General features: G+C 38.7%; 1 protein-coding gene across 2 annotated transcripts in view; it reads left to right on the top strand.

Moving 5' to 3' along the window:
* Nucleotides 1–26,101, top strand: part of LOC131989550 (uncharacterized) — a 43,614-nt gene extending 17,513 nt beyond the window's left edge. The window contains exons 13-35 of one of the 2 annotated variants that reach the window (XM_059354799.1): nt 1,518–1,607; nt 1,703–1,734; nt 2,889–3,038; nt 4,865–4,993; nt 5,097–5,135; nt 5,324–5,449; nt 6,495–6,621; nt 8,569–8,739; nt 8,862–8,896; nt 9,888–10,055; nt 10,165–10,299; nt 12,830–12,868; nt 12,961–13,101; nt 14,891–14,958; nt 15,822–15,839; nt 16,312–16,753; nt 17,369–20,821; nt 21,531–21,630; nt 22,337–22,447; nt 22,528–22,809; nt 24,197–24,292; nt 24,390–24,511; nt 25,184–25,375. In XM_059354799.1, the coding sequence (XP_059210782.1) occupies nt 1,518–1,607; nt 1,703–1,734; nt 2,889–3,038; nt 4,865–4,993; nt 5,097–5,135; nt 5,324–5,449; nt 6,495–6,621; nt 8,569–8,739; nt 8,862–8,896; nt 9,888–10,055; nt 10,165–10,299; nt 12,830–12,868; nt 12,961–13,101; nt 14,891–14,958; nt 15,822–15,839; nt 16,312–16,753; nt 17,369–20,821; nt 21,531–21,630; nt 22,337–22,447; nt 22,528–22,809; nt 24,197–24,292; nt 24,390–24,511; nt 25,184–25,234 (6,125 nt within the window). In that variant the 3' untranslated portion in view covers nt 25,235–25,375. Of the gene's footprint in view, nt 1–1,517; nt 1,608–1,702; nt 1,735–2,888; nt 3,039–4,864; nt 4,994–5,096; nt 5,136–5,323; nt 5,450–6,494; nt 6,622–8,568; nt 8,740–8,861; nt 8,897–9,887; nt 10,056–10,164; nt 10,300–12,829; nt 12,869–12,960; nt 13,102–14,890; nt 14,959–15,821; nt 15,840–16,311; nt 16,754–17,368; nt 20,822–21,530; nt 21,631–22,336; nt 22,448–22,527; nt 22,810–24,196; nt 24,298–24,327; nt 24,512–25,183 lie in introns of both variants that reach the window. The other variant, XM_059354798.1, reaches the window with a different exon arrangement.
* The last annotated feature ends 1,367 nt before the right edge of the window (nt 26,102–27,468 follow it).

Below are 27,468 nucleotides of genomic sequence, written 5' to 3' on the forward strand. Positions count from 1 at the left end.
TCAGCCAAAAATCATTGATTATATGGAAAATAACTACATTTTTGTGTTGTTTATTTTTTCATAAAAAACATCAGTGACACCATGCAATCAGACTGGCATTTAAAGGGTTAAAATGCCAAAAATGACCAATTCCTTCTGTTCAGCCTGTTCGTCCATGCTTTCTGACTAGCCCAGCCTGGATCAGCCTCATCAGGGATTGAACCAGGGTTGACTTTGACTTTCAAAGGGTTAACACACGTTGACAGATAAAATCAAACCGGTTTAAGCTGGTAGAGATCTGTAAATTTGGAGGTTGACCAAACTCTAGTATTGTGTAGAGTGAAACCATATTGATTATACATCACCCCATTGTGGCAGCAAGCGAGGTATGAACCTTTGACCCAGAGGTAGAAAATCAATTGGAACAAACAATTTCATTGGTCAAACAGACATTTCCATAGGCAGTAATCATGGCGTCATACGTATCTACGTTACTGACCTCAGAAAACTGAGCAGCGACTCCTTGGAGCGTCTGTTAGTCCAACCAAACACTGAACAAGACATTTTACTGAACAAAACCTTCAAATAAACTGTCATCAAGTCAAAATACAGTGAAAGGGTCAAAGTTATGAGACCAAACCGCTAAACGTCCTTTTTTATATCTATATAACGTTATATATAACTTTATTGACACGTTGCCGTGGATACGCATTGTTCTGCTTCTCTCCTGATGACGGCTCGCCTTGTTAGTGACCTGTCAATCAAAGGTAGCCCCGCCCCAAATCATACGATTCTTTATCTTCTATTTTCTTCTAAATGGGGCCATTATTTACACTATTAACATTAGATTGTCTTGAAGAATATGTTTTACTAGTGATTGAGACCATAGTGTTGTCCTAAAAAACATTTCTGAGGTAATACATCAAGTGAGAAGTTTTCTCATGAATTTTTAACGTTGAAAAACATTCAGATACATAATTTCAATGCATAAATATTCAGTGCTAGAAATTCAACGTCTTTTTTTTATTTCAAACTCCGATGACACAGATTTACTTCCATACATTTTGCATTGAAATTAATGAACAGAAATCTTTCTGCAGCCAAACTTAGCGCCCCCTGCTGGAATTTTTTTAGAATGCAGCTTAAGGCACTTCCTAGTTTTGCCTCCCAGCTCAGACCAGGAGGTTGCCGCCTGGCGCTGATTATGGTTTTTATGCAGATTTTGGCACTGAAATGACGCCAAAAGTAATCTCCTGAAATCAAATCGAATACATATTGTACATTTCCGTGCAAAGTTGTGCTTCGGGTTCTCCATTAAATCTGGTGTGAAACTGCTTTTAACCCACCAGTCCTCAACCGTTTGGCCAGCAGGCGGTCGTGAGAGCCACGAATTTAGCAGAAAAAAATTGCACAAAACTAAACAAGTCTGTGGGTCATGGATTAATTGCTTACTTTTTGATATCAGATGATATGTGAAGATCAAAGAGAAGTCCTCCAAAACACTGATATTTATCCTAATTACATTTTAACTCTTAAAGATCCTGTGAATGCTGCCTCCAAATGCATTGCTGTTCCTCATCGGACGAAAGGCGAGATGTTGAAAAGGGACATGCTTCTGTCCAAAATAAGTAAGAAATCCCAGAAAATGGCTGCATGTGATAATAATTTGACTGTCTCTTTACCATCTGTTTTGTTTAACATTTTCTTTGTGTCTCTTTCACAGAGAGCTTCATGCCGAAGGTAGTGAAGCCGGGGGTAGGTGTCCTTAACCCTCTGGGACCACTCCGCACATTTTCAGCCATATTTGTAATTTTTCACTTTTGTTTTGGCAATTATTTTGGCTGTGATGCTGCAAATGGCATGATTTTTAGAATAAGGTTTTTTTTCTTGATGTATTTTGAAATTCAAATTTCATTTTTTCTAATGGGTCTATAATAATAATAATAATACACTGTGTACAAATTTACTACCCTTTCAGACCCTTCGGGCTGAAAATGTCCACTTCCAAGAACAATGCTATAAAAACTGAACAGATTAATATTATTTTCTATTTTTTTTCTGCATAACAACTTCCGTCTTGCTCAAAACTACCAAACATTCAAAGATTTTGATGATTTTAACCCTTTAAATACCAGTTTGACTAAATGATGTCACTGTTTTTCAAAGAAAAAACACAAAAATGTAGTTATTTTCCATATAATAAATAATTTTTGGCTGGGCCATTGGTTTTTTATCACAGCCTTGGATATGTAAAAGATTAAGGACAAAATTGATTTTGATGCATTTTTAGTTTTTGTGTCAAATTTAAGAAGTAAAAACCCCTTTATGGCCACTTGATGACAGACATGTCCACTTCCAAAAAACGCTATAAAAATATCTCTGATATATATTTTTTGCAACTTTTTGGGGGTTAAATCTTTCAATCAACTTCAGTCCATATCAAAACCACCAGCCAAAAATCATTGATTATATGGAAAATAACTACATTTTTGTGTTTTTTTTTTCCCCTATAAAAACATCAATCAGACTGGCATTTAAAGGGTTAAAATGCCAAAAATGTTTAAAAATTTTGGTAGTTTTGAGCAGGGCAGAAGTTGTTTAAGAGGTAAAAAAGTAGAAAAAAATATAAATCTGTAACGTTTTTATCGCGTTTTTTTAGAAGTGAACATTTTCAGCCCAAAGGATCTGAAAGGGTAGTAAATTAGAGTGGGCCCAAAAGGGTTCAATCACATATTTGAAGCAATATTTTACACATGTAGCTTTCCCAAGATGATTTTGACTGCAAGATTGTTTTTGCAGTCTGTGTTTAATCAGAACAAACAACCACACTGCAGAAAGAAGATCATTAATTATAAACTAACCTAAACCTTAACTGATCCTCATTATTTACCCCTTTCTCTTTCTTGAAGGCTGTTCTAGACATTCAGAGGTTGTTCCTTTACAACCTGCCGGAGTACAATGGAGGCTCCTACACAGAGGAGGAGCTCGCAGAACTGCTGGGTCTATTCGGGTTTAAACACACAGAAGACAGTATCTATGTGATCCCTCACGCACGCATGGTAGGTGGCAGCTTATAAGACGAGATGAGATTCAACTTTATTGTCATTGAACAGAGTTACAAGTACTAGGACAACAAAATGACCATCAACCCGTCCAAACATATACATAAACATACAATATGACAAAGGGGTGGACAGGACAGGAAGACAGATAAGATTGGAATTGTTGGGTTTAGGGCGAGTGGCCGCATTTAATTTACACGGCTACCCTTCTTATCCATTCTGGTCTCGGATTCGATCCATTTGCCTCTGCAAAGCCGTCAGCTTCTCCAAGATGTTATCCATGTTGTGGTTTATAGTCCCAGTCTGAGTACCGACAGGTCCGCCCACTGCTTCTATCAAGTCAGGCAGCCTTATGGGGCTTTGGACAGCTGTCACCGTTATCTGTACTCCTTGATAAACCAGGGCAATGCTTAACCCATTTAAGGCGGGAAAGCATTACCTCATTTCTACCATTAAAACCGGGGGGGCACTGTTGCGTTATTCTACCATTAAAGCCGGGAAAGAGGATACGTCGTTTTGTAGTATTTGTAGTTTTTTCCACCTATTTTTCGGTCTCTTGGCCAATGAGATGCATCAGAATACATGTGGGAGTTTCGCAATGCATCATGACACAAAATGACTAAAAAAAGACACAAAATTACAAAAAAAAGACACAAAATTACAAAAAATGACACAAAAAGACACAAAAGTTTTATTTAAAAAAAGACACAAAATGACCAAAAAAGACACAAAATGACCAACAAAAGACACAAAATGACCAAAAAAGACACAAAATGACTAAAAAATTACCAAAAAAGACATAGAATATCTAAAAAAGACACAAAATGAGTAAAAAAAGACAAAAAAAGACACAATGACAAAAAAGACACAAAATTACAAAAAATGACACAAAAAGACACACGATTTCTATTAAAAAAGACACAAAATGACCAAAAAATTATTAAATAAAGACACAAAATGACCAAAAAAAGACACAAAATGACTAAAAAATGACCAAAAAAGACAGAATATCTAAAAAAAGACACAAAATGACTAAAAATAGACACACAATGAGAATACATGTGGGAGTGTCAATGCTTATAAATCATGGTGAAGACGACTATAGCGGAGGGAGCTCAGATATAACAGCTACAAGCTCTCAGATACTTGTTGAATTTCATTTCTATCTGCTACAGAGGCTGAAAAATCTGTTATTTAGTAGGAAGAGTTGAAACTTCTGATGAATTTACAGAAAAACTTCAGGTTTTAGAGGGTTATTTTAAAATCGGCCAGAGGTTTTACAGGCATTTTTTCCTGCGGTTTTAGGCCTAAAAGGGTTAATCCAGTCAGCAAAAGACCTGTGATCATGGTTCCGAATAGATAGAGATCTTCAATATCCTCCACGGAGAGAGGATAATTGGATGTTTATTTTGTAGGTTTTTTTAGCATCTGATCAGATCCTGAGACCAAAGATTAGTGTAGTTTATTAGTGCTTGATGTTACCAGTGTTCCGACTGACTTTTTTATTGTTGTTGTTTTTTACACCAAGGCCTTTTCATAAATGGACTGTTAACAGTGTTAACTTTCGGTGGCTACAACACAACAACGTACCAAAAATAAACCATTTAATTGTTTTGCTTGGTTACCTACTGGTGGTTGAAGCTATGGCTGCACATTCGGGAAAAAATCATATATATTTGCAGCTGGATCATATGATATTCCAACAGAGATCTGAGTCAGGAGTTTGCAAGTATCTGAACCAAATATTGTTTTCTTGAGATGAGAAAGCTTGGAACTAACATATCAGAGTAGTAAAACATTTCTGCCTCTTGTTTTCATCTCAGGCCATCATCGCGATGCCAAAAGTGAACCATGTGCTCCACATGACAAAAGGTGAACTGAGCAAGGAATTTGTTTTCAAGAGGTCCATGGTCTCCGTCAATGTTATCAGCAAAGCCTTTATGATGTCACCGGTAAGTATGTGCATGGGTTTTTATATGTAAGAACCCAGAAAATAGAGGACAGCGTGCATACAAATTAGATATAAGTATCTTTGCTCTGATGTTTCTGTTTTAGTTGGAGTTTTATAGGAAGCTGATGAAGATGGTGGACCATGTAAGTAAAACACACACTGAGATTCTTCACACTCATAAACTGCTTTGAGTTGATAATAATATTTATTGTGATAAAAGCTGGAAACTATCACCATTGACTTTAACTTTGAGAAATATGAATATATTACAACAATGCAGAGGTTGTGTTTGTCTATGGTTTGAATGTTCTCTTCCTGTTCCTTGATGCAGAAAGTGCTCGACGATGGATTGACTACAATCCTCATCAAGAACATTTCTTGGAGCAAGACCCAGAAGCTCAGAAAATCTTTGGACAAAATCGGTTCAGTCAGGAACTTCCTGCCTCTCCTCAACAAGGTATAAACCATAAACCTTAAATGAAGATGATTGGCAGACTGTAGCTCCCCAAAAGTGAAGCCAACAAATATATTTTTTCAGTAGTTCTAATCAAGCTGTGTTCATTTTCCTGATAAGTTTGGTTTTAATAAGTTATGTTATCCTGTAAAAAGAGAAGGTAACGTCTTGATTTACTGATGCGTTTGAGTAGGATTCGATACTGCGGCTCCTGGATCTCTACTTCTTATACTCCGGTTCCAAGGGGCATGAGCGGCCCTTATCTGGGATTTTTTTTGGCTTGATTTTTATACAGTGGCGTCTCATTGTCTATTTTGTACAGTCTATAGCAGGGGTCTCAAACTCAAATTACCTGGGGGCCGTTGGAGGCAGTATCAAAAAAAGACACAAAATTACTTTAAAAAGACACAAAATTACAGAAAAAGACTAAATTACAAAAAAATGACACAAAATGACCAAAAAAGACCCAAAATGACCTAAAAAGACCCAAAATTACAAAAAAGACACAAAATGACTGAAAAAACATTAAATTACTAAAAAAAACCACACAAAATTACTAAAAAAAGACACAAAATGACTGAAAAACCACAAAATTACTAAACAAAGACACAAAATGACAAAAAAAAGACACAAAATGATTGAAAAAACACTAAATTACTTTAAAATGACACAAAATGACAAAAAAAATACACAGAATTGCCAAAAAAGACACAAAATTATTTTTTTTAAATACAAAATTACCTAAAAAAGACACAAAATGACAGAAAAAGAAACTAAATTACTTAAAGAGACCAAATGACCAAAAAGGACACAGAATTATTAAAGTAATTAAAGGGACCTTCCACACACAACACGGTAAAGTGGCATTCATATAAAACTCACATTAAACTTTCATATCAAGGTGGGGGCCACAAAATATTGTCACGAGGGCCACAATTGGTCCGCGGGCCGCCAGTTTGAGACCCCTGGTCTATAGTATAAACAAACCGTGCACGTGTTCCCTCTCCTGTCTCACCTTTTCGGTTATGTGTGTGCTGATGTGTTCCAGGTTTTTGTAGAATTTGAGTCCGTTTGCGACGCTGATCAGCTTGGATTTTGGCACAGTCTCCTGAGGGAACCCCCTGGATATGAAGTTCACCGGCTGAAGAGGCCAAACACCAGTCCTACAGCACTACGTAAGTCCAAACACTAGTCCTACATCACTACGTAAGTCCAAACACCAGTCCTACAGCACTACGTAAGTCCAAACACCAGTCCTACAGCACTACGTAAGTCCAAACACCAGTCCTACAGCACTACGTAAGTCCAAACACCAGTCCTACAGCACTACGTAAGTCCAAACACCAGTCCTACAGCACTACGTAAGTCCAAACACCAGTCCTACAGCACTACGTAGGTCCAAACACCAGTCCTACAGCACTACGTAAGTCCAAACACCAGTCCTACAGCACTATGTAAGTCCAAACACCAGTCCTACAGCACTATGTAAGTCCCAACACCAGTCCTACAGCACTACGTAAGTCCCAACACCAGTCCTACACTACGTAAGTCCAAACACCAGTCCTACAGCACTACGTAAGTCCAAACACCAGTCCTACAGCACTACGTAAGTCCCAACACCAGTCCTACAGCACTACGTAAGTCCCAACACCAGTCCTACACTACGTAAGTCCAAACACCAGTCCTACAGCACTACGTAAGTCCAAACACCAGTCCTACAGCACTATGTAAGTCCCAACACCAGTCCTACAGCACTACGTAAGTCCCAACACCAGTCCTACACTACGTAAGTCCAAACACCAGTCCTACAGCACTACGTAAGTCCAAACACCAGTCCTACAGCACTACGTAAGTCCAAACACCAGTTCTACAGCACTACGTAGGTCCAAACACCAGTCCTACAGCACTACGTAAGTCCAAACACCAGTCCTACAGCACTATGTAAGTCCAAACACCAGTCCTACAGCACTATGTAAGTCCCAACACCAGTCCTACAGCACTACGTAAGTCCCAACACCAGTCCTACACTACGTAAGTCCAAACACCAGTCCTACAGCACTACGTAAGTCCAAACACCAGTCCTACAGCACTACGTAGGTCCCAACACCAGTCCTACACTACGTAAGTCCAAACACCAGTCCTACAGCACTACGTAAGTCCAAACACCAGTCCTACAGCACTATGTAAGTCCCAACACCAGTCCTACAGCACTACGTAAGTCCCAACACCAGTCCTACAGCACTACGTAAGTCCAAACACCAGTCCTACAGCACTACGTAAGTCCAAACACCAGTCCTACAGCACTACGTAAGTCCAAACACCAGTCCTACAGCACTACGTAGGTCCAAACACCAGTCCTACAGCACTACGTAGGTCCAAACACCAGTCCTACAGCACTACGTAAGTCCCAACACCAGTCCTACAGCACTACGTAAGTCCCAACACCAGTCCTACAGCACTACGTAAGTCCAAACACCAGTCCTACAGCACTACGTAAGTCCCTGTTTTTGGGAACAATAGATATGAAAGATACCGCGTTGGAGTAAGATACGTCAACTGGAGTCGGATTGATTGATTGATTGATTGATTGAGAATTAATTTGAACACAAAATAAAAGATGAACATTTAAAAACAAACAAACAACAATAAATACAAGACAACAACACAAAATGAAACAACGACAAGACTCGACACTTATTTGTGTTAGTAATGTAGTTTATAAACTCATTATTACCATTATTAACATACATAACTTGTTATTAACTTACAAACACATAAGTACACATACACCCATGTAGTCACAATGAGACAACAAACGAACAAAAAAACAACACACAAAAAAGAAAAATAGTGATACATTTAAAAAATAAAACGTCAACAATAACCACCTACTTTCATTTCACACATTGAATGATTGATTCATTCCTTGACAGATGTTTGTGACCAACAAGACTTGTGATTGGTTCATTACAGCCTCGAGCGAGACACTGAGCCCAGGAGATCAGTGGCTATTGAGGAATTGATTACAACAGAATAAATAAAAAAAACAATAGTAACGTTCATTTAAAATACAATCACTGTTTTCTCAAGCTTCGAATCCGTTCCTCTTTATGTTTGTGCAGCACCAAGACTCAGTGGGAATGCTCTGCCGGACAGCGAGGACGCTGTTGAGGTAACAAATATCCCATCAGGGGAATTTGGCGTTCCGCAGGGCAGCACTGCACCATTTTGGGTCACCATGAACGCTCACCCCTTCGTGTTCCCCACCGGATACCCTTTATTCGTCATCCCAGGTAGGACACACTGGTTTTTCTAACATTGTCATTGGGATCTAAAATGTAATATTTTAATTGTGCCAAATTTCAATGTTAACTTATTCAGTAAAGCATGTTCTGTTTTCCCTTTAAACTCCAAGAATACCTGACGGTCAGAGGAAAGGACGACATTGAGGTAAGCACATTTCAGTGAAACTTTCCTGTCATATCCTGTAATAAACCCTCACCAGCTGCTTGATCTAATCATGTTACAGCAACTCAATGCATCTAGGCATGCAGACATGATCAGGAAAAGTTTAAACCAAGTATCAGAATTGGGTAGAAAAGTCAAATTCCTTGACTGTTGAAATACGTTCCGTCTAATCAATCTAAACACTGTCAACCTGTCCGAGCTGTCAGAGGTCCAAACGGCCCAAACACACTGCTGCATTATGCCGTTCGTTAGCCGCGAGCTAACATTAGCTAACAGTTAAAGTTGTTTTAATCACAAAAAGCTACTATTACTTCCTGTCGCTAAACAATGCAGCTTTCAAAATAAAAGCACAGAATCCACCACACAATTTACAAGAAGACTATCAAAATAAGATGCCGTAAATAATTCATAGAAGAACCCTTATTCTCTTTTACAATAATTAATTAAAATAGACAATGATTAAGATCAGTGATGGAATAGTGGCATTAGAATGTGTGAGAGGCACCAAATTTAGGCTTTTATGAAAAAAATGTCTCTAGTCCAGACAGTCTGGCTGCTCCATGTCCTAGTGGAAACATGTTGACTGTGAAAAATGTTATGTGAGGTGTTTGCTTACATTTAGCTCTCAGAATGGACGAGATTGGTGACATTGTACTGTAAAATGTACAAAATTTTCTCCCAGAGTCAAGAGTAATTTTTTTGTATTTGACAACTGTTGAGATTTGCAATTTACACTACATTTAGATTTATGATTGATTTTTTTTTTATTTATTTATACAGACTAAAAAATATTTTTCTATATATTTTTCAGTATTTTTTAATATCGTCAAGTATATCGTTATCGCAAAAATACCCTGAAATATGGTGATAATCTTTTAGAGCCATATCGCCCAGCCCTAATTCCAGTGTGATACAACATCTAGCTCAACCACAGTCACATGAATCTGACTTATTGTAATCTTGTGTTTCCTAGAAGGCCAGTGCTGGCGGCTCCATGGTCCCAACAGTCATGTTGACCGGTCTGCCATTATTTGGCAGCTACCACCACGAGGACGTGGCCAAGCTGGTGTGGCAGTATTTCCCCCAACAGAACCTTCACTCCCTGTACTACAAGGTGGTGGTCCTCACCCTGCAGAGGAGGGTAAGGAGGAGCAACTCATCACTGCTACAGGGGGAATAAACATTATTGTACTTGTGATGTGTTGTTTAAAATATAAATGTTCTCCTATCTTCCCTCTCTTCACCTCCAGGCCTTTGTGTTTTTCTCTGATTGGACTTCGTGCTGCAATTTTGTCCGAGATCACATCAAAAGATCAGTTTCTGTTAAAGGCTCCAAGCTCAGTGTTCACTTCGTCTTGGATCACATGAATCCTGAATCCAGTGAGGTATGGACCGGGGGTCAAATACTGAAAAAAGAACTGTAACACTTCAGTGTCAGGAAGTGTCACCAAAAAAGACACAAAATTATTAAGAAAAGACACAAAAATACCCCCAAAAAATATTTGTGTGTCCCAGGTAGGACACACTGGTTTTTCTAACATTGTCATTGAGATCAAAAATTTTGATTGTGCCAAATTTACCATGTTAACTTATTCAGTAAAGTATGTTCTGTGTTCCCTTTAAACTCCAAGAATACCTGACAGAACTAAAAAAACTAAATTACTTTAAAAAAACACAAAATGACAGAAAAAAAAACTAAATTACTTAAAGAAACAAAATAATCAAAAAAAGACAGGATGGGACTTCATTCAGTATTCCAGGTTTTCCTCAATTAGTTTGTTTTTGATCATCATACATCCTAATATTTATGTTTTCCTATATTCATTTTTGAATAAAATCCCTTTTTGTGTCACTTCTCTTCCAATGCACAACATTGGTCAAAAATCACCCATATCCATTTTAGTAGCTTGTTAAGCTAACTACTTAGCTAACTTCTTGGCTACGTATGTAGCTAAGTAGCTTGCTAAACTAAATACTTAGCTAACTTCTTGGCTAAATATTTAGCTAAGCAGCTTGCTAAGCTAACTTCTTGGCTAAGTATTTAGCTAAGTAGCTTGCTAAGCTAACTACTTAGCTAACTTCTTGGTTAAGTAATCAGCTTAGCAAGCTACTTAGCCAAGTAGTTAGCTATGTAAAAATACCAAAACTTTTTTTCTATGTATGAGAAGCAAAATGGAAATAATGATCTGTTGTTATCAAAATCAAGATATTTAAAGAATACTTGGAATATTCAATCATAAAATAGGTTGATATCAAAAGATAGAGCACAGAAACACACAGCAGCATTAAATAACATGAAGGGAATGAATGAGGGTCATTTTTGACCATGTTGTGCATTAGAAGGTGTTTATTGTGCATCAAAGGGTTAAGTAGACTAAGGTTTAAGATTTTTTTTACAAAGGGTCAAAGTTTGTCTGCTTCATTGTCATAATGTTTGGCAAAAACATTTTTTTGATCCTTATCCAACACCATAACTCAGGAACACAAGGGGATATTGTGATTTATATATTTCACATTTGATGAAATGCTGAATTGATGACAGTGATCTTGGGAGTTGTACAGATTTTCTGTGCTGCAGGGTTGAATATTTATACTGTATGTGATGTATTGTCTACTGTCATGGGTACATACAAGTCTGTATACAAGATATGTCTTGTACACAGAAGAACACAGAAATGTTCAGAAGGAATAATAACTGATGTAAAGACTACAGGCCAAAAGCTTGGAAGCAACTTAAACGTTGTGTTCACAATATCTTTCTTAAGAACCAGTCTGGATTCTTTGGATTGTTTGATGTGTTTTTATTGAATTTAACCATTTTCCTCCATTGACCTTTAGGTAAACATTGATGTTATCAGACCATTGGTGAATAAATCTTACCAAAAGAAAAGAAGGCCTTAGTTTTAAGGTGGAGGAGATTTGGAAGAGTCACAACTTCAGTTCAACAGTCAAAAACAAATCACAGTTTGCATTATTCACTTTAGCTCTTTGGCTTTTTTTTTGTGCAAAAATCCCAATAAATCTCAACTGTGTTCATATCTCTGACAAACTACCACAGAAATGGATCAACCTGGTCTCACAAGAATCCTTGAAATAGCCAAGGAATCACCCAAATTTCCGTGAAACTGACACGGATTTGGCTACAATGCAAGTTAATGACAGTCATATCCCGTGGCTATTCCAACATATAAAGTGATTATGTACATTCACTGAGTGAATATTTAGAAAATAAAACATATATTTCTCGCTAGAAATTTGATCAAAATCCATTTTTATGCAGAAACTAAGTCAAAATATTGATTTTTTTCACTAAAAATGAGAGAACTGTCCGCCATGTTTTTTGTTCTGACCGCCGGGACCTTGAAAGTCACGTGACTTGGAACAAACCAATAGGAACAAATACCCATGGAATAGCCACGGGATATGACTGTCATTAACTTGCATTGTAGCCAAATCCGTGTCAGTTTCACGGAAATTTGAGTGATTCCGTGGCTATTCCACGGATTTTGAGTTAAGCGAATCCGTGGCTATTTCACGGATTCCTGTGAGACCAGATTCAATGGATCAAACTGAAGCAGCTGAGTAAAGAAACAACAGTTCAGATTTATACATTAAGGAAAGAAGGAAACACAAAGTCAATAAAAACCCAAAGAGCTGATAATTAGAGTCAAAATGTGTTCTAATAAGGGACTCTTTATGTAATAATCACCTTTATTTTGTAGCATTAAGCAATGAAACTATGATGTTTTTGTACAAATTTGATCTTGCTTCCAAACTTTTGGCCTGTAGTGTGTATTTGTTCTTGGAGGGCTCTAGGTGCACAGAAACGTAGAAACTCGTTTGCGAACAATACAAAATGTTTAAAAGGCTCATTACATCATCCATAACTAGCTGTGACGTGTAATCTTTCTGCAGGAGCTGATGTACACGTCTCTGATGAAGCTGAGCAATGCTGTAAGTCCTTCATCCTTTACTCCTGTCAAGTAAAAGCAGCACTTCCTCCTCGTGTCTGTGGTGCTGAACACCAATGATTCCTTGATCTGCAGGGAGTTCTGGACCCAGAGTCTCTGCAGGACCGCTTGCTGTGTGTGGAGATCTCCGTCACGTCTCTGGACGTCATCAAGGCCGTCACTAAGGCGGTGGCGTCCATCGCACCGTTTGTCAGCTTCCTGCCGCTCGCCAACAGGGTACAGCATTTATTTTATTCATGTATTTATTTATTGGTTTATTTACCAGGGACAGTGCATGGCTCTCAGCCGTACCAGAGTTAGCTGCTAGCTAGATGTCATCTGTAGTCCCTGGACAGGAACAAATAACATCAATATAACACAAACAAACAAGCCTTTCAAACAACAACAACAATGTTTCACACTCTTAAAACACAACACAACACAAGACAACAGCAACACAACACAATGTTAAAATACAACAGTAAAGAGATTGCAGAATAATGAGCTAATGTTTGAGTTTATAGTTGGTGGGTGCATGATTGAGTGGATTTAAGACTTGATTTTATTTTAGATTTAAAACCAACGAATGTGCTGATGTCTCTGATCTCATTTGGTTCTGACTTCCAGTAATTAGTGGCTCTTATAGAAAAAGATGATCTGCCAAACTCAGATCTGTTCTGTACTGCACAGTGTTCTCTACTGGTGGTCTAGTGGTTCTCCTGTTGTGTGGGCGCAGTGATATAAACTCCTTTATGGGGCGAAGAACTATATTTGGTAACTTCAGCGGATATAAACTGGGTCCCCATTAGAGGTGGGGGGGAAAATCGATACAGCATAGTATCGCGATATTTTGCGTGGCGATATAATATCGATTCATGGCCGCCAAGTATCGATACTTTTTTGTCATAATTAATGGAAAAAATGAAGTGAATTCTTTGGTACTTAAAATGAAATCAGTTGCTTTTTTGATCCACTAGATGGTGCTGTTGAGTATTATTCTGGTGAGGTCAGTAGAGGTGACGGTCAGCGTGACAGAAGAAGTTGGTACAACAAAGATGGCGGCACCGGAGATAATAAATAAGGAGAGCCCCGTCCGCGTTAATGTCAAGCGTGTGGATTTATTTTGGATTTTTTTTTAACAGGGAAGGGACGAATGAGATAGAAATGACACATGGAGTTTGCAAGGAGTGCCGCATGAAAATAAAATACTCGGGGAATACAACGGACTTGCGGGCTCAGTCATTGTGGATTAATTCTGAAGAGAGTTAACACACACACACACACCTGGAACATCCCTGAACAGTTACCACAACCCCAGTCTGTGGACACTTTTAAAAAAGGGCTTAACACTTTTTTGTTCAGGCAGGTACTTTCAGGTTGTCACTAGATGTTTTTTATTATTAATCTCCTTTAGCTGTTTTCTTCAATCTACTTTATTACCTTTATAACTTTGTCTTTTTATCTGCTGCTGATTTTAATGTGTCTGAGTTTTCTCTTAGTCTTTTGTTTATTTTGTTTCTGGTTTGTGTAGCACTTTGAGATTTCTTTATGAAAAGTGCTTTACAAATAAAATGTATTATTGTTAGTATTATAATATATGTAGTTATGTAGTAGTTTAAAAACCAGAAAGTTTTCTATTTTATATTTGATAACAGCGTTGTATACTTCTCTTATTCTCTCAGTCAGATTCAAGAGGTGATCACATGGATGGTTTTCAGTTAGTTAGAGTTAATTAGTTGCCTTATTAATGTTTTTGAGAGCATCAAAGCAAAAGGTTAAAGGTAACTTTGAAGAATCTAAAATATAAAACATTCTGGTTTGTTTTTCACATTTTTTTTACTATATAATTCCTTATGTGTTCCAACAATGTTGAAAATAATAATTAAATAAATAATGCCATTGAATGAGAAGGTGTCTAAACTTTTGACTGGTCGTGTAGTTATTAAATACAATTGTTTCAGTTTGTTTGACCTTTTAACTGTTTTTCACATACAGTGTGTTCTTATTGTTTGTTTCTCTTTATCAGATCTGCTTTGAGATGGCTGACGCCAGCGATGTGACCAAGGTCTTGGAGAAATACAGGCTGGATGCTTGGTATGCATGTGTCCTTTTTATATAAAAAAAGAAAACTAGGGGTATGGAATGGGGTTAAATGAGTTTCATCTGTCAGGGTTCGTACGGGTGCATGGAATCCTTGAAAATGCTTGAATTTAAATGTTGTATTTTCAAGGTTTAAAAAGTGCTTCAAGGATTTTGGATAAAGTGTTTGTAAATTACTGTATTTCTCTTGCAATCTGACTATAGGCAGTATCAAAATGACCAAAAAAAGGCACAAAATTACTAAAACAAGACACAAAATGACAAAAAGACACAAAATTACAAAAAAATACACAGAATTACCAAAAAAGACACAAAATAATTTAATAAAGACACAAAATGACCAAAAAGGATACAAATGTTTTTAAAAGACAGAAAATTACCAAAAAAAGACACAGAATTACCAAAAAAGACACAAAATTATTGAAAAAAGACAATTATTTAAAAAAAGACAATTATTTTAAAAAAGACACAAAATTACCAATAAAAGTAATTAAAGGGACCTTCGACACACAACACGGTAAAGTGCCATTCATATAAAACTCACATTAAACTTTCATATCAAGGTGGGGGCCACAAAATATCATCACGAGGGCCACAATTGGCCCGCTGAAATCTCCCTTTTAGTATGTAAGCACTCAACTAAAACATGCAACTTACAACAGGTGTAAGATTCTGGAAAAGCTTGAAAATGGACCTTGAAAGTCCGTGAAAAATGCTTGAATTTGACCACTGCTAAAGTGTACGAACCCTGATAATTACTCAAAGTGTGTTTCTTCTGAAATGTTTTGATGTATTTTAACATTTTCATTCATCATCCTCACACCTAAACTGACCAACTCTTCTTCTTTTTCTCACAGGAAAACTACAGTTAAGTCGTGAGTATATCACTTTGTAACTGATTCTTGTCAGGTTAAGAGAGAGAGATAAACCATGTTTTAGTGGCCCAATCATTATAAACCAAATAACCTTGATTATTTTTGATTGTTGGTTAAACAAAAAAAAAATAGACTCAGCCAACAAGGGTCCAAGGATCTAAGGATATGGATAGCTGTTTCACTTTGATTTGGTCTGCAGATTAATGATATTGAAAAAAAAAAGTAGTTATAACCAGACAAAAGCTACACTGGTGTTGTTTTCATTTTAAAAGTCTGTGTGTGTGTTTATTGTTGAGATTAAAATGATTGCTGAGTGAGAGGCCAGACACAACTGAAGGATTATCTCAGGGACACTGCATGAGAACTTGGAACTTTTTTTGTTATTTCTTTAACAGAGCCATAACAAAACTCTATTCAGCAGGACAATGCTGATGTCAATTGGGACTGACAATGCTTTTGTTTGTGATTTTAGTTTGAAGAGCCTAAAACAGCGTCTACAAGATTCTAGTGAGATCACAATAAACCTTGAACCGAACACCATCAGTGTCAAAGCCGAGCCTCCAGCTGTGAAAAGTCAAACCCAGCCTCCTCCTTCTGAACTATTGGAGAGTGGATCAGAACCTTCTCTGCTAACCAGTGGACCAGGTGAATCCACCATCTCTGAGCCCATCACAACAGGACCAAGTGTTTCTGCCACTAGTGATGAAGCAATGATGGAGGATGGTGAGATACTGGAAACTGAGACCGCCATGGTTTCCACTGATGCTCCTGAGGCAAATCAAAATGTAGAGAAAGCAGAAGGAAAACCTGTTGAACTTCCTCAGATTAACACGGACTCTTTCCAGGCTCTTATTGCAGCAGTTCGCAAACACAGGATAGCCCGAGAGGGCACGTTCCAAAGTGAGGAAAAAACGGTAAGGAAATCTTGAAATCTTCCTCAGCATTGTCATTTGGAAATGCAATATGTTGTTAGTGTCAAAATGTTTTTTTGAGGCATTGAAATTGCCAAATAAATCTGAGCTGATTTGGACAATCAGTGATGCAAAGTGAGACGAAATAATAAAACAGAAGCTCGGGTCTTGAGACTTTTTTATAAAAGATCCTAAACAATGATTTTTATTGAAATGTTTACTTTGATATCAGAGATATTTTGGTTGTAGTTCTGCATGTTAATCTTCTGAACCCAATAAATATCTCCCTGTTTGAAGAAAAAATATTTTTTAAGCCAGTTTTGCCAGATTAGCAATATTTGAAATAGAGTCCCTGCAAAAGCAACTTCATCTCAAGAACTGCCACAAGCTTCTTTGTGGTTTATGGATACATTTAGTCTATTCAAGGGATGAGATCTTTAAAACCTGATGTCAAAATTTAATTATGTCAATATAACGAGTCCTTTTCACCAGTTCTACATTCTTAAACAATCCTATATGAATTGGTCAACAATGTATCTAATCACCTATTTTATTCTGATTAAAAGGCCAACTGATTACTTGTTTTAATGACTGATTACTTCTTTGTCCTCCATCCAGGGTCAGACTGATTTTACAGAGGACGTTAGTCTTTTAGACGGAGGTTGGCTCTTTGATGAACCAAATGACATGGACATGGGTGACTTTGTCACTGTTGACGAAGTTGGTGATGAAACGGGAGACAGAATTCCCAGGCGTCATGGCTCCTCCTCATCTAAAAGATGCTCAAAGGCAAGAAGAGAAAAAAGAGAAAGAGAAAAAAAAAATAAGAGGTATAGCTCAAGTCTGTCGTCCACTGGCAAAGGAAGCTCAACAAGGTCTTTGAAAGACTCTAAGAGCTCAGCCTCCTCGTCTAGGTCGACCCACGGCTCAAGCTCTTATAAGTCCAGCTCTGAGTCACCAAAAAAGTCCAAGTACTCATCTGAGCCCACCAAATCCTCTACCAAACCCTTGACCTCTACCAGTGAGAGGAAAACCTCCTCCTCTTCGTCTCTAAAGTCCACTGAAACGTCTTCTTCCCCCGGTCAAAAAACGCAACAGAGCAAGACAAACTCTCCCGCCAAAGCATCAAATACCGCATCCTCCAGTCGTAGTACCCGCTCTTCCTCCGGTCATAGTACCCGCTCCTCCTCCACTGCACATGAAACCCAAAAGATGGCATCAGCAGCTACTGTTGAGGCTTCAATGGAGAATCATTCAGAGCTGCTGAAAGAAGAAACAAAAGCCAAGGGGAGCGCAGTGGCAAAGTCTGACCACAAAGTGTCAGCAGAGGGCCTTACTGTAAAAACTGTTGAGCCAGAGACAAAAATAGAAATATCATCAGAGGTGCATCCACCTCAACAGGGAAATGAGTTAGAGTTGAGCCAAGGGCAGCCTCAAGAGAAGAATAGCAAAGAGGAGGACGCTGACAAACATACAGAGTTGGAAAAGGATGAAAAATACCAGATTGTTGATTCATTAGATCAAATAGATGAACAGATAAATGTGGACCGAGACATCAGATCTGAAGCCCAGCTAACCGGAACAGAAATAGGCGAGAATTTGCACGAGGAGATGTTTAGGGTCTTGGACAGTGTTGATGATAAAATCATTGGTAGCCCACAGAGCGGCGGTTCTTTCCAAGTCTTAGACAGTGTTACCGAAGAGCAAGAGCCTACAGGTCCAGAAGACAGTCTTCTGGTACAAGATAACAGTTCCACAGAAAAGCAACTGTCTGAGAAAGATGCAGATTCTGCAGGTACAGTGGGTAAAGATCAAGAAGCAAAAGATGTAGTTACACAAGCTCCAAGAGACATGGGGGATGGGAAGGAGAGAATAGAGGTGGAAGTCAAAATGCTTCCAGCAGAGTACAGCAATATCTCCAAAGATGAGGAAAATCCTGATCGCCAAATCCCAAATGAAGACCAGCTTCTTCAAGACCATGACAACAAAGATACTTTGAAAGCTCCTGACAGTGAAGTTCCTGAACAAGAAACCTTTGAGATATTAGATTCAATTGATGATCAAAGTGCAATAGAGGATGACGGGCAAAACCTTGAAGCTCCAAGTGATCCGAAGTCTAAAGAAGACATTCAGCCCATGGAGGAAGAGGAAGACACGTTTCAGGTAATTGATTCTGTGGAAGATCAGCCAGCGACTGACAAGACGGGGAAAAGAAACCTAAAAGGAAAAGATGAAAGACCACCAAGGAGGAGTGGCCCCACAACCAGAACATCCAAAAGTGAAGAGAAGGACCAATCGCCCAAGAAACAGGACAGGACAGCTAAAAAATATGAGACACAAAAAAAGATGGACACCACTGTACGGGTTTCTAAAAAGGACAAAGACGTCACAGAGGATATGGAATACGAGATACTAGATTCTGTTGAAGAAGAACAGGTACAAGATGTCGCCACCACAGAAACGCCTGGTAGAAGAAGGAGTGCAAGAGGAAAGAAGGAGGATAAAATAACATTAAATGTGACAGAAACGTCTGGTAAGCCAGAGGAGGCTTCATATAAGATTTTAGACTCTGTGGAGGATGAAACTGCCAATGATGAACCGACCGTCACAACAAGATCCACCAGAGGAAAAAGCGAAAGAACTGAGAAGGATGCTTCACATGAGAAAACAAGAAAAGAAGACACGCCAACAAGAAGAAAAAACACTCTGGTGTTTTTACCCTGTTATGTCCCTCTGACTCTCGTGCCAAACATGGAGGAGAAAACCCATCCAAGAGAGGGAACACCATCAAGGAAGAATGTCAATGTTGTCAGGGAGTCAATTGAGGAGGATGCGACATATGATGTTGTTGACTCTGTGGGGGATGAAGATATAAAGAATGATCGTCCAGCTACAAGAAGAAAAGGACAAAGAGGAAGACCAAAGAAAGACGTTAAAACAACCAGAAAAGACAGCGCAACATTGAAAATAGATGCAGCCAAAAAACTGGCTCATGAAGAAGCGGAGACATATCAGATCATTGATTCTGTGGAGGACGAAAACTCTAAAAACAATGACCAGCAAACTGAGAAAAGTTCATCTCTATCAGGACTACCCAAAAAGGATGAGGATGAAGAGGAAGAGCCCATGTATCAGATCGTAGACTCTGTAGAAGATGATCAAGCTCAAGAAGAACCGACCGCCATGTCGGACAAGACAAAAGATGAAAGTCCTAAAAAAGAAGACATGCCAGCATTGGACACCGCCCCTCTGGAAGCTGCTGAAAAGCTGCTTGTCAAAGAGGACACTCGGTGTCAGGGAGTTAAAGACTTAAAGGAGGCAAAGGATGATCCATCTGCGGCAGAAGGATCTGCTATAGGAAGAAGGGATAGTATACCAGAAACGAAAACTCAGAAGGAAGATAAATCAGCAACTCAATCTCAGAGTGATAAAGCCGTACTTGAAAAGGAGAACGATCAGAAATCGCCTTGTGACACGACAAGCGTTCTGGTGAGTCTGGACGAGGTGAGCGAGGAGGAGGAGGACTACCCTGACGACGAGGAAGAGGAGGAAGAGCAGAGGAGGAGACAGGCAGCCACAAAAGAGAAGCAGATAGCCAAGGAACGGGAAGCGAGGAGGACCAGGGAGAGGGAGGAGACGAGGTCCAGGGAGAGGGAGGAGACAAGGACTAAGGAGAGGGAGGAGACAAGGTCCAGAGAGAGGGAGGAGACAAGGACTAAGGAGAGGGAGGAGAGGGAGCGAAGGAGCCGCAGCAGAGGAGGAGGAAGAGGAGGAGGCGGCCCTGGGGTCGGGACGAGGAGGGCAAAAGACAGGGGGAGGGAAAGGGAGGTAGACGCCAAGGAGCTGGTGACTCTGGATGAGGTGGGAGCAGATGAGGCTGGAGAGGAAACAGCGCTGGACAGCAGAGGATGGGACGGCGAGATCGCTGAGGGAGAGCTGTTGGCACTCGTCACACTGGATGAGTTCATAGAAGAGGAAGAGGAGGAGGAGGAGGAGGAGGCCAAGCAGAGCAGACCAGAGACCCCCCAGCCAGGGCAGGAGGACGAACTTGTGGACCTCCTAAACCCAGAGGTAAAGGGCAATTTCTGCAACACTATTTCTCGCATGGAAAAATTAGGGGCTAAACAGCAAGGTTATTATAGTTAACGAAAACTAACGAAATTACGAAAACTAGAATTGAAAAAACATTTTCGTTAACTGAAATAAAAATAAAAACGAGAGTTTTTAAAAAAAAAAACGATAACTAACTGAAACTGTATTTTGTGGTTATAAAACTAACTAAAATTATAGTGAAAATGTCCTTAGTTTTCGTCTTTGTCAACTTTTTTCATCCGTAAACCTTTTTGGTTGATATGAAATCTATTTCATCTATCTGGTTTTATGACTTAATAAACTTATTGGGGCTGAGATGGATCAGACAAAGGAAATAAAGGAAACATTTATTGTGACCTTATTGAATCTGGACCCAACAAATACCCCATTACAACACAACTACAACTAATAAAAACTAAACTACAACTAATAAAAACTAAACTACAAATAATAAAAACTAAACTACAAATAATAAAAACTAAACTAAAACTGAGCATTTAAAAAAAAAAAACCCAACTAACTAAAACTAGCAAACTCACATTTCAAACTCATTCAAACTAACTGAATTTGAAAACAAAAAATCACAACGAAATTAAAACTAAAACTAATGAAAAATCCAAAACTATTATAACCTTGGTATGTTTAGTGTAAAATGCACATATAGAAGACTTCCTGTGTCTCTTTTTAGACTTTGGTGACTTTGGATGAAGCTGGTGATGATGAGGAAGAGCAACCGGAGGAGGAAGAGCAAACAGGATCTGCCAAACGTAAACATGATGAAGACACAGGTATGTGTTGTTGTTTCTCTAGAGGAGGGCTGCACCATTCTGGAAAAAATGTGACTCACAATTTTATTGCTTAGAATTGAGATCACGATTCTTTTCACAAAATGTTTATTGCACTGATGAACTTTGATAAAACAAAACAAAAACAGTGCTTTGGTGAGGGCATAGTAGTAGGTATATCATTGGAAGAGAAATAATTTTAACAAAAATAAAAAATAAAAATTGAGACATGACAGAAAAGGATCTAATTTTGCACAATTGTTGATCTACAGGTGCATCTCAATGAATTAGAATATCTTAGAAATGTTTATTTATGTCAGTAATTCAATTCAAAAAGTGTAAATAACACATTATATAGGTCCATTACACACAGAATGAAACATTTTATGTCTTAATTTATTTTATTTATTCTAATTATAATGATTATGGCTTACAGACCTAAAATTCAGTGTCTCAAAAAATTGGAATATTACAAAAGACCAATTTTTAAAAGTCTGTTTAATATCGACTTTTCCATCATATTCTAATGTATTGAGATGATCCTGTAGGTGTGAGCTTTATTTGTTAATATATTTTTTGCTTTGTAGAGATCTGTTTTCACTTTGACGTGTTGGGCAGTTTATAGAAAAAGTTATCAAATCTTAGTGAAGTCAATGTTGTAAGACAATGATTTACTCTAATAATACTCTGTTTTTGTTCTTAAATCCAGAGGAAAGTATGAACTTTGTGACGGTAGACGAGGTGGGGGAGGAGGAGGAAAAGGAACCAGTAGAAACCAGGACAAGAGGACAAGCCAGGAAGAGAACCAGACAGACTCCTGGTAACACACTAGTCCAGTGTAACCCTCAACTCTCAGTTGATTAAAAGTTTTATCAACCAATTCATTGTCTTTTACCACAGTGAGAAGATCTACCAGAGGGAAAAACGTGACCACAAAAGACGAGAAAGAAGAAGAAGAAAAGGAACCAGCGTGCTCTGATGTGCTGCCTCCCGCTCCACTGGACAAAGATCTGTCTGTTAGCCAACCGGAGATCCAGAAGACAGAGAGGGAGGAGGAAACAGAGAACCAGGCTGACCTGGATGCTGAACCACAGCCAGAACCAGGAGAGAACCAGGAGCTGGAGGAGTGTGTGGAGGAAGGAGAGGAGGAGAAGGAAGGATGGAGCAGAGCCAACAGTAAAGGTAGAGAGATGAAGGAATGATGGACTAAGGCCTTTCACACACTCACTACGTTTACATGACACTTAGAAAAAAACGAATTATTGCCTTAATCTGACTAGAACTGGAAGAGCATCTAAACGTGTTAGTCCGACTGATGTCAGTGTTCTCCAACTCTGATTAAGACGACCAGATAATGAGATTGGAAAAGGATTTAAACCGGCATGTATGACAAGACAACACATGCTCCACATTAGACGGTTGCACATTAGACGGTCACATTAGACGGTTGCACATTAGCCGGTCGCACATTAGCCGGTCACATTTGCCGGTCGCACATTAGCTGGTCACACATTAGCCGGTCACATTAGCCAGTCACACATTAGCCGGTCACATTAGCCGGTCGCACATTAGCCGGTTGCACATTACACGGTCGCATTAGACGGTCAAATTAGCCGGTCGCACATTAGCTGGTCACATTTGCCGATCGCATTAGACGGTCACATTAGCCGGTTGCACAATAGCCAGTTGCACAATAGCCAGTTGCACATTAGACGGTCACATTAGCCGGTCACACATTAGACGGTCACATTAGCCGGTCACATTAGCCGGTTGCACATTAGCCGGTCACATTAGACGGTCACATTAGCCTGTCACACAGTAGACGGTCACATTAGCTGGTTGCACATTAGCCGGTCACATTAGCCGGTTGCACATTAGCCGGTTGCACATTAGCTGGTCGCACATTAGACGATCGCACATTAGACGATCGCACATTAGCCGGTCGCACATTAGACGGTCGTATTAGCCGGTCACATTAGACGGTCGCACATTACACGGTTGCACATTAGCCGGTTGCACATTAGCCGGTCACATTAGCCGGTCACATGAGCCGACAAAGTGTCTAACTGAGGTCAACAGAAAGGCGCCATATTAACCCGCTGAAACGACTCATATCTCCACCCAGTGGTGAGGAGGAGCTCACATTCCCGTCAGTTATCAGATTTTCTCAGTAAGGACAGAAGTCGTATGAGACGCCAAAATCGATTTTGAAGATAACAAAAGACAGATTTTAAAAAGTGTGTTTAATATGTAAATGTTGGTTAAAGTCTGTCATCTATAGGACTATATATATATATATATATATATATATATATAGTACTTGGTGGGGGCTGTTTGACTTGAACTACTGAAATGGACTTTCCCATCATATTCTGATGGATTCAGGTGATCCTGTACTGCCCACTAGTGGACTTCCCTGTCATGGAAAACTAAGAAAAGGAACAAGTTCTCACATTTGACCCGGACAAATGTGTACAATTTGGGCATGTTTGCCTAAGATATGACTTGAAACAGTGAAGTGATTATTGTCGAGGCTTAAATGATTTATAGATTGTTTACTTTCCTTCAGCTGTGAGTAAGCAGAGGAGGGACCCTGTTGGACCTGAAGCCAAGAGATCTCGTTCTGACGTCAGACTGACACCATTCAGACCCAACAACCCCCTCGGTGAGACACACACACACACACACACACACACACACACACACACACACACACACACACACCTCCAGATGTTTCTAACCCTCAGTGTTTGTGTCTTCAGGTCAGGAGTTTGTCGTCCCCACATCAGGTTATTTCTGCAAACTCTGCTGTGTTTTCTACCTGAACGAGAGCAGCGCCAGAGAGCTGCACTGCTGCAGCCAGAGACACTACCACAACCTGCAGGTACACACACGCACACTAAAACACACACACACTTAAACACACACACACACACACATTCCTGTACTTCTATCTTTGTGAGGACCCTCATTGTAACAGTGAATTCCCTTGCAAGGTTATAATAGTTTTGGATTTTTCATCAGTTTTAGTTTGAATTTTGTTGTGATTTTTTGTTTTCAAATTCAGTTAGTTTTAATGAGTTTTTAGAGTGAGTTTGGTGGTTTTAGTTTAGTTTTTATTAGTTGTAGTTTTTTGTAATGGGGTATTTGTTGGGTGGGAGATTAAAAGAGGTCACAGTAAATTTTGCCTTTATTTCCTTTGTCTGATCCATCTTCATTATGTATGAAAAATGTTGACAAAGATGAAAACGAAGGACATTTTCACTATAATTTTAGTTAGTTTTGTAACCACACAATATAGTTTCAGTTAATTATCATTATCATGTAACCTTTAACCCTTAAAACAAAGTCTGAAATCTAAAAAAAAGCCTTTAAAGAAGTGAGGACCGGCCGAAATGTCCTCACTTTGCAAAAATGTCCTCACTCTGTTGGTTAAAAACGTGTTCTGGTCCTCACTATGTAGGAAGTACAAGAACACACACACACACACTAAAATAAACACTCTAAAAACACACTTGGCTTCACATTGTTTGTCTTCTTGTTTTTCTGCTTTTAGAAACATTACCAGGATCTCCAACAGAAACCGTCACAGAGTTCTTCAGACTGATTGATCTTCTGTTAACCACATTTTTATCTTTTTGTCAATCATGTTTAAAAAGAGAAGCTAAAACTAGACCAATGCAATGTTTCCAGTTTGGTTTGGCTGACAGGTCAGTGTGTATAATGACCCTCGCTGGACAAAACAAACTGCTGTCTGGCCTTTTATATGTGTATATATATAAATGTGTGAATTAAATATATTTACCATAATACTGAATAAATACTGAAGCATGTTTTGCCTCATTGGGATCCATAATCCCCCCCAACTCTCCAGTTCTGGTGCCTTGCTCTGCTTTTAGTTTTCTGTTGTGGAAAACGGTTACATATTTGATGTTTTGGAGCTTAAAAAGAGGCTACATCACCTCTTTTTTCTCATCAATAAATAATTACTACAGTATTTATTGTATATACAGTATTGATTTGCCTTTTCTGTTACTGATTTGTTATAAAATGTTGCACTAAATTTGTTTCCTGTTGCACGTAGAAGTAAAATAAATCATTACCACCCTAGTTTTATTTAGGTCATGAAGACAAAATCTGATAATAAATCTAAATTTAATAACATTTTCACATTTTTTAATGCAACATGTTGGATGTGCTGTAAGCTTAGAGATTATCTTTTTAACGGTTTATAATAGGAGCCTCAAATTTAATTTGCACATGATGTATAAAAGTATGATCCACGTTTAAAATTCTGACCCGTACAAGAGCTCCTCTATGACTATAATAAGGTAACAGTTTCATATTGTTTCTACTTTTGATGAGATTTTTTCGTGTGAATTTACTATCAAGTTCAATTCAAATCATAAAGTTCCGTTATGTTTTTGTTGTACAATGCCACTTTTATAGCTCATTAAAATGTTTATCTAGTAAATCCTGACAGATGTCTGTTTTTGTTTTAAATATACAAATGAGAGTAAAGTGGGGGAGCGATCATTTCTACAAGGCTCGGCATTTATCAGTCTGCCCCCACGACCCGGCCCCAGATAAGTGGAGGATAATGGATGGATAGATGGATAGTTGGATGGATGGATAGATAGTTGGATGGATGGATAGTTGGTTGGATGGATGGATAGATAGTTGGATGGATAGTTAGTTGGATGGATGGATGGATAGATAGTTGGATGGATAGTTAGTTGGATGGATGGATAGATGGATGGATGGATAGTTGGTTGGATAGTTAGTTGGATAGATGGATGGATGGATAGTTGGATAGATGGATGGATGGATAGTTGGATGGATGGATAGATAGTTGGATGGATAGTTAGTTGGATAGATGGATGGATGGATAGTTGGATAGATGGATGGATGGATAGTTGGATAGATGGATGGATGGATAGTTGGATGGATGGATAGTTGGTTGGATGGATAGATGGATGGATGGATAGTTGGTTGGATAGATGGATGGATAATTGGATGGATGGATGGATGGATGGATAGTTGAATGGATGGATGGATGGATAGTTGGTTGATAGATGGATGGATGGATAGTTGGTTGGATGGATGGATGGATGGATGGGTCGATGGATCGATGGATAGTTGGATGGATGGATGGATTACAGATGAGAACAGACAGGCACCATGAATACAGGCAGCGTTCCACTCACCCCTTTTACTTTAGTCCATTATTATAATAGTAGCATTATTATAATTCTTATTTCTGTAATATTTTCCTTTATACCTTGATTCCTGTTTCTATATGTTACTCATGTTTCTGTATGAAGTAAACCATCTCCACAGACCTGTGTAGTATTTGTGATTTATTTTTTATGAGGCCTTTTTCTGCTTTATTGGACAGAGAAAGGGTTAAAGGGGCACAGAGAGACATTGTTCTCTGTATGAGTGTAAAAAGAGGAAGTAGCAGGTTTTGGCTTCATGTTTATGCAAACACAGATGATTTGAATGTTTGTGTGTGAGAGCAGTGTGAACATCTAAATGACTTTATTTCCTGCTTGTTAAAAGCAACCATCAGGTTTTCTTGGACTCTCTTCTCACTCTCTGTTCATTTTCAGCCAGTCCTCCTTCCTGTGAGACCACACTGAAATATCTCAAGTATTAAAGGGACTGCCATGAAATCTGTTTGATCAGGTACCAACCACACTAAAACTAGTGAGTCACATGACGTGGAGCTGTGCCGCACCATGCAGTTCGTCTTGTTCAGCGTCCCCCAAAAAACATTTTCACATATGGAAAAATAAACTGTAGATTTAAGTCAAGTCAATTTAATTTATAATGCCCAAA

This window comes from Centropristis striata, chromosome 17, assembly GCF_030273125.1.
Source record: "Centropristis striata isolate RG_2023a ecotype Rhode Island chromosome 17, C.striata_1.0, whole genome shotgun sequence".
In the NCBI taxonomy this organism is placed as follows: domain Eukaryota; kingdom Metazoa; phylum Chordata; class Actinopteri; order Perciformes; family Serranidae; genus Centropristis; species Centropristis striata.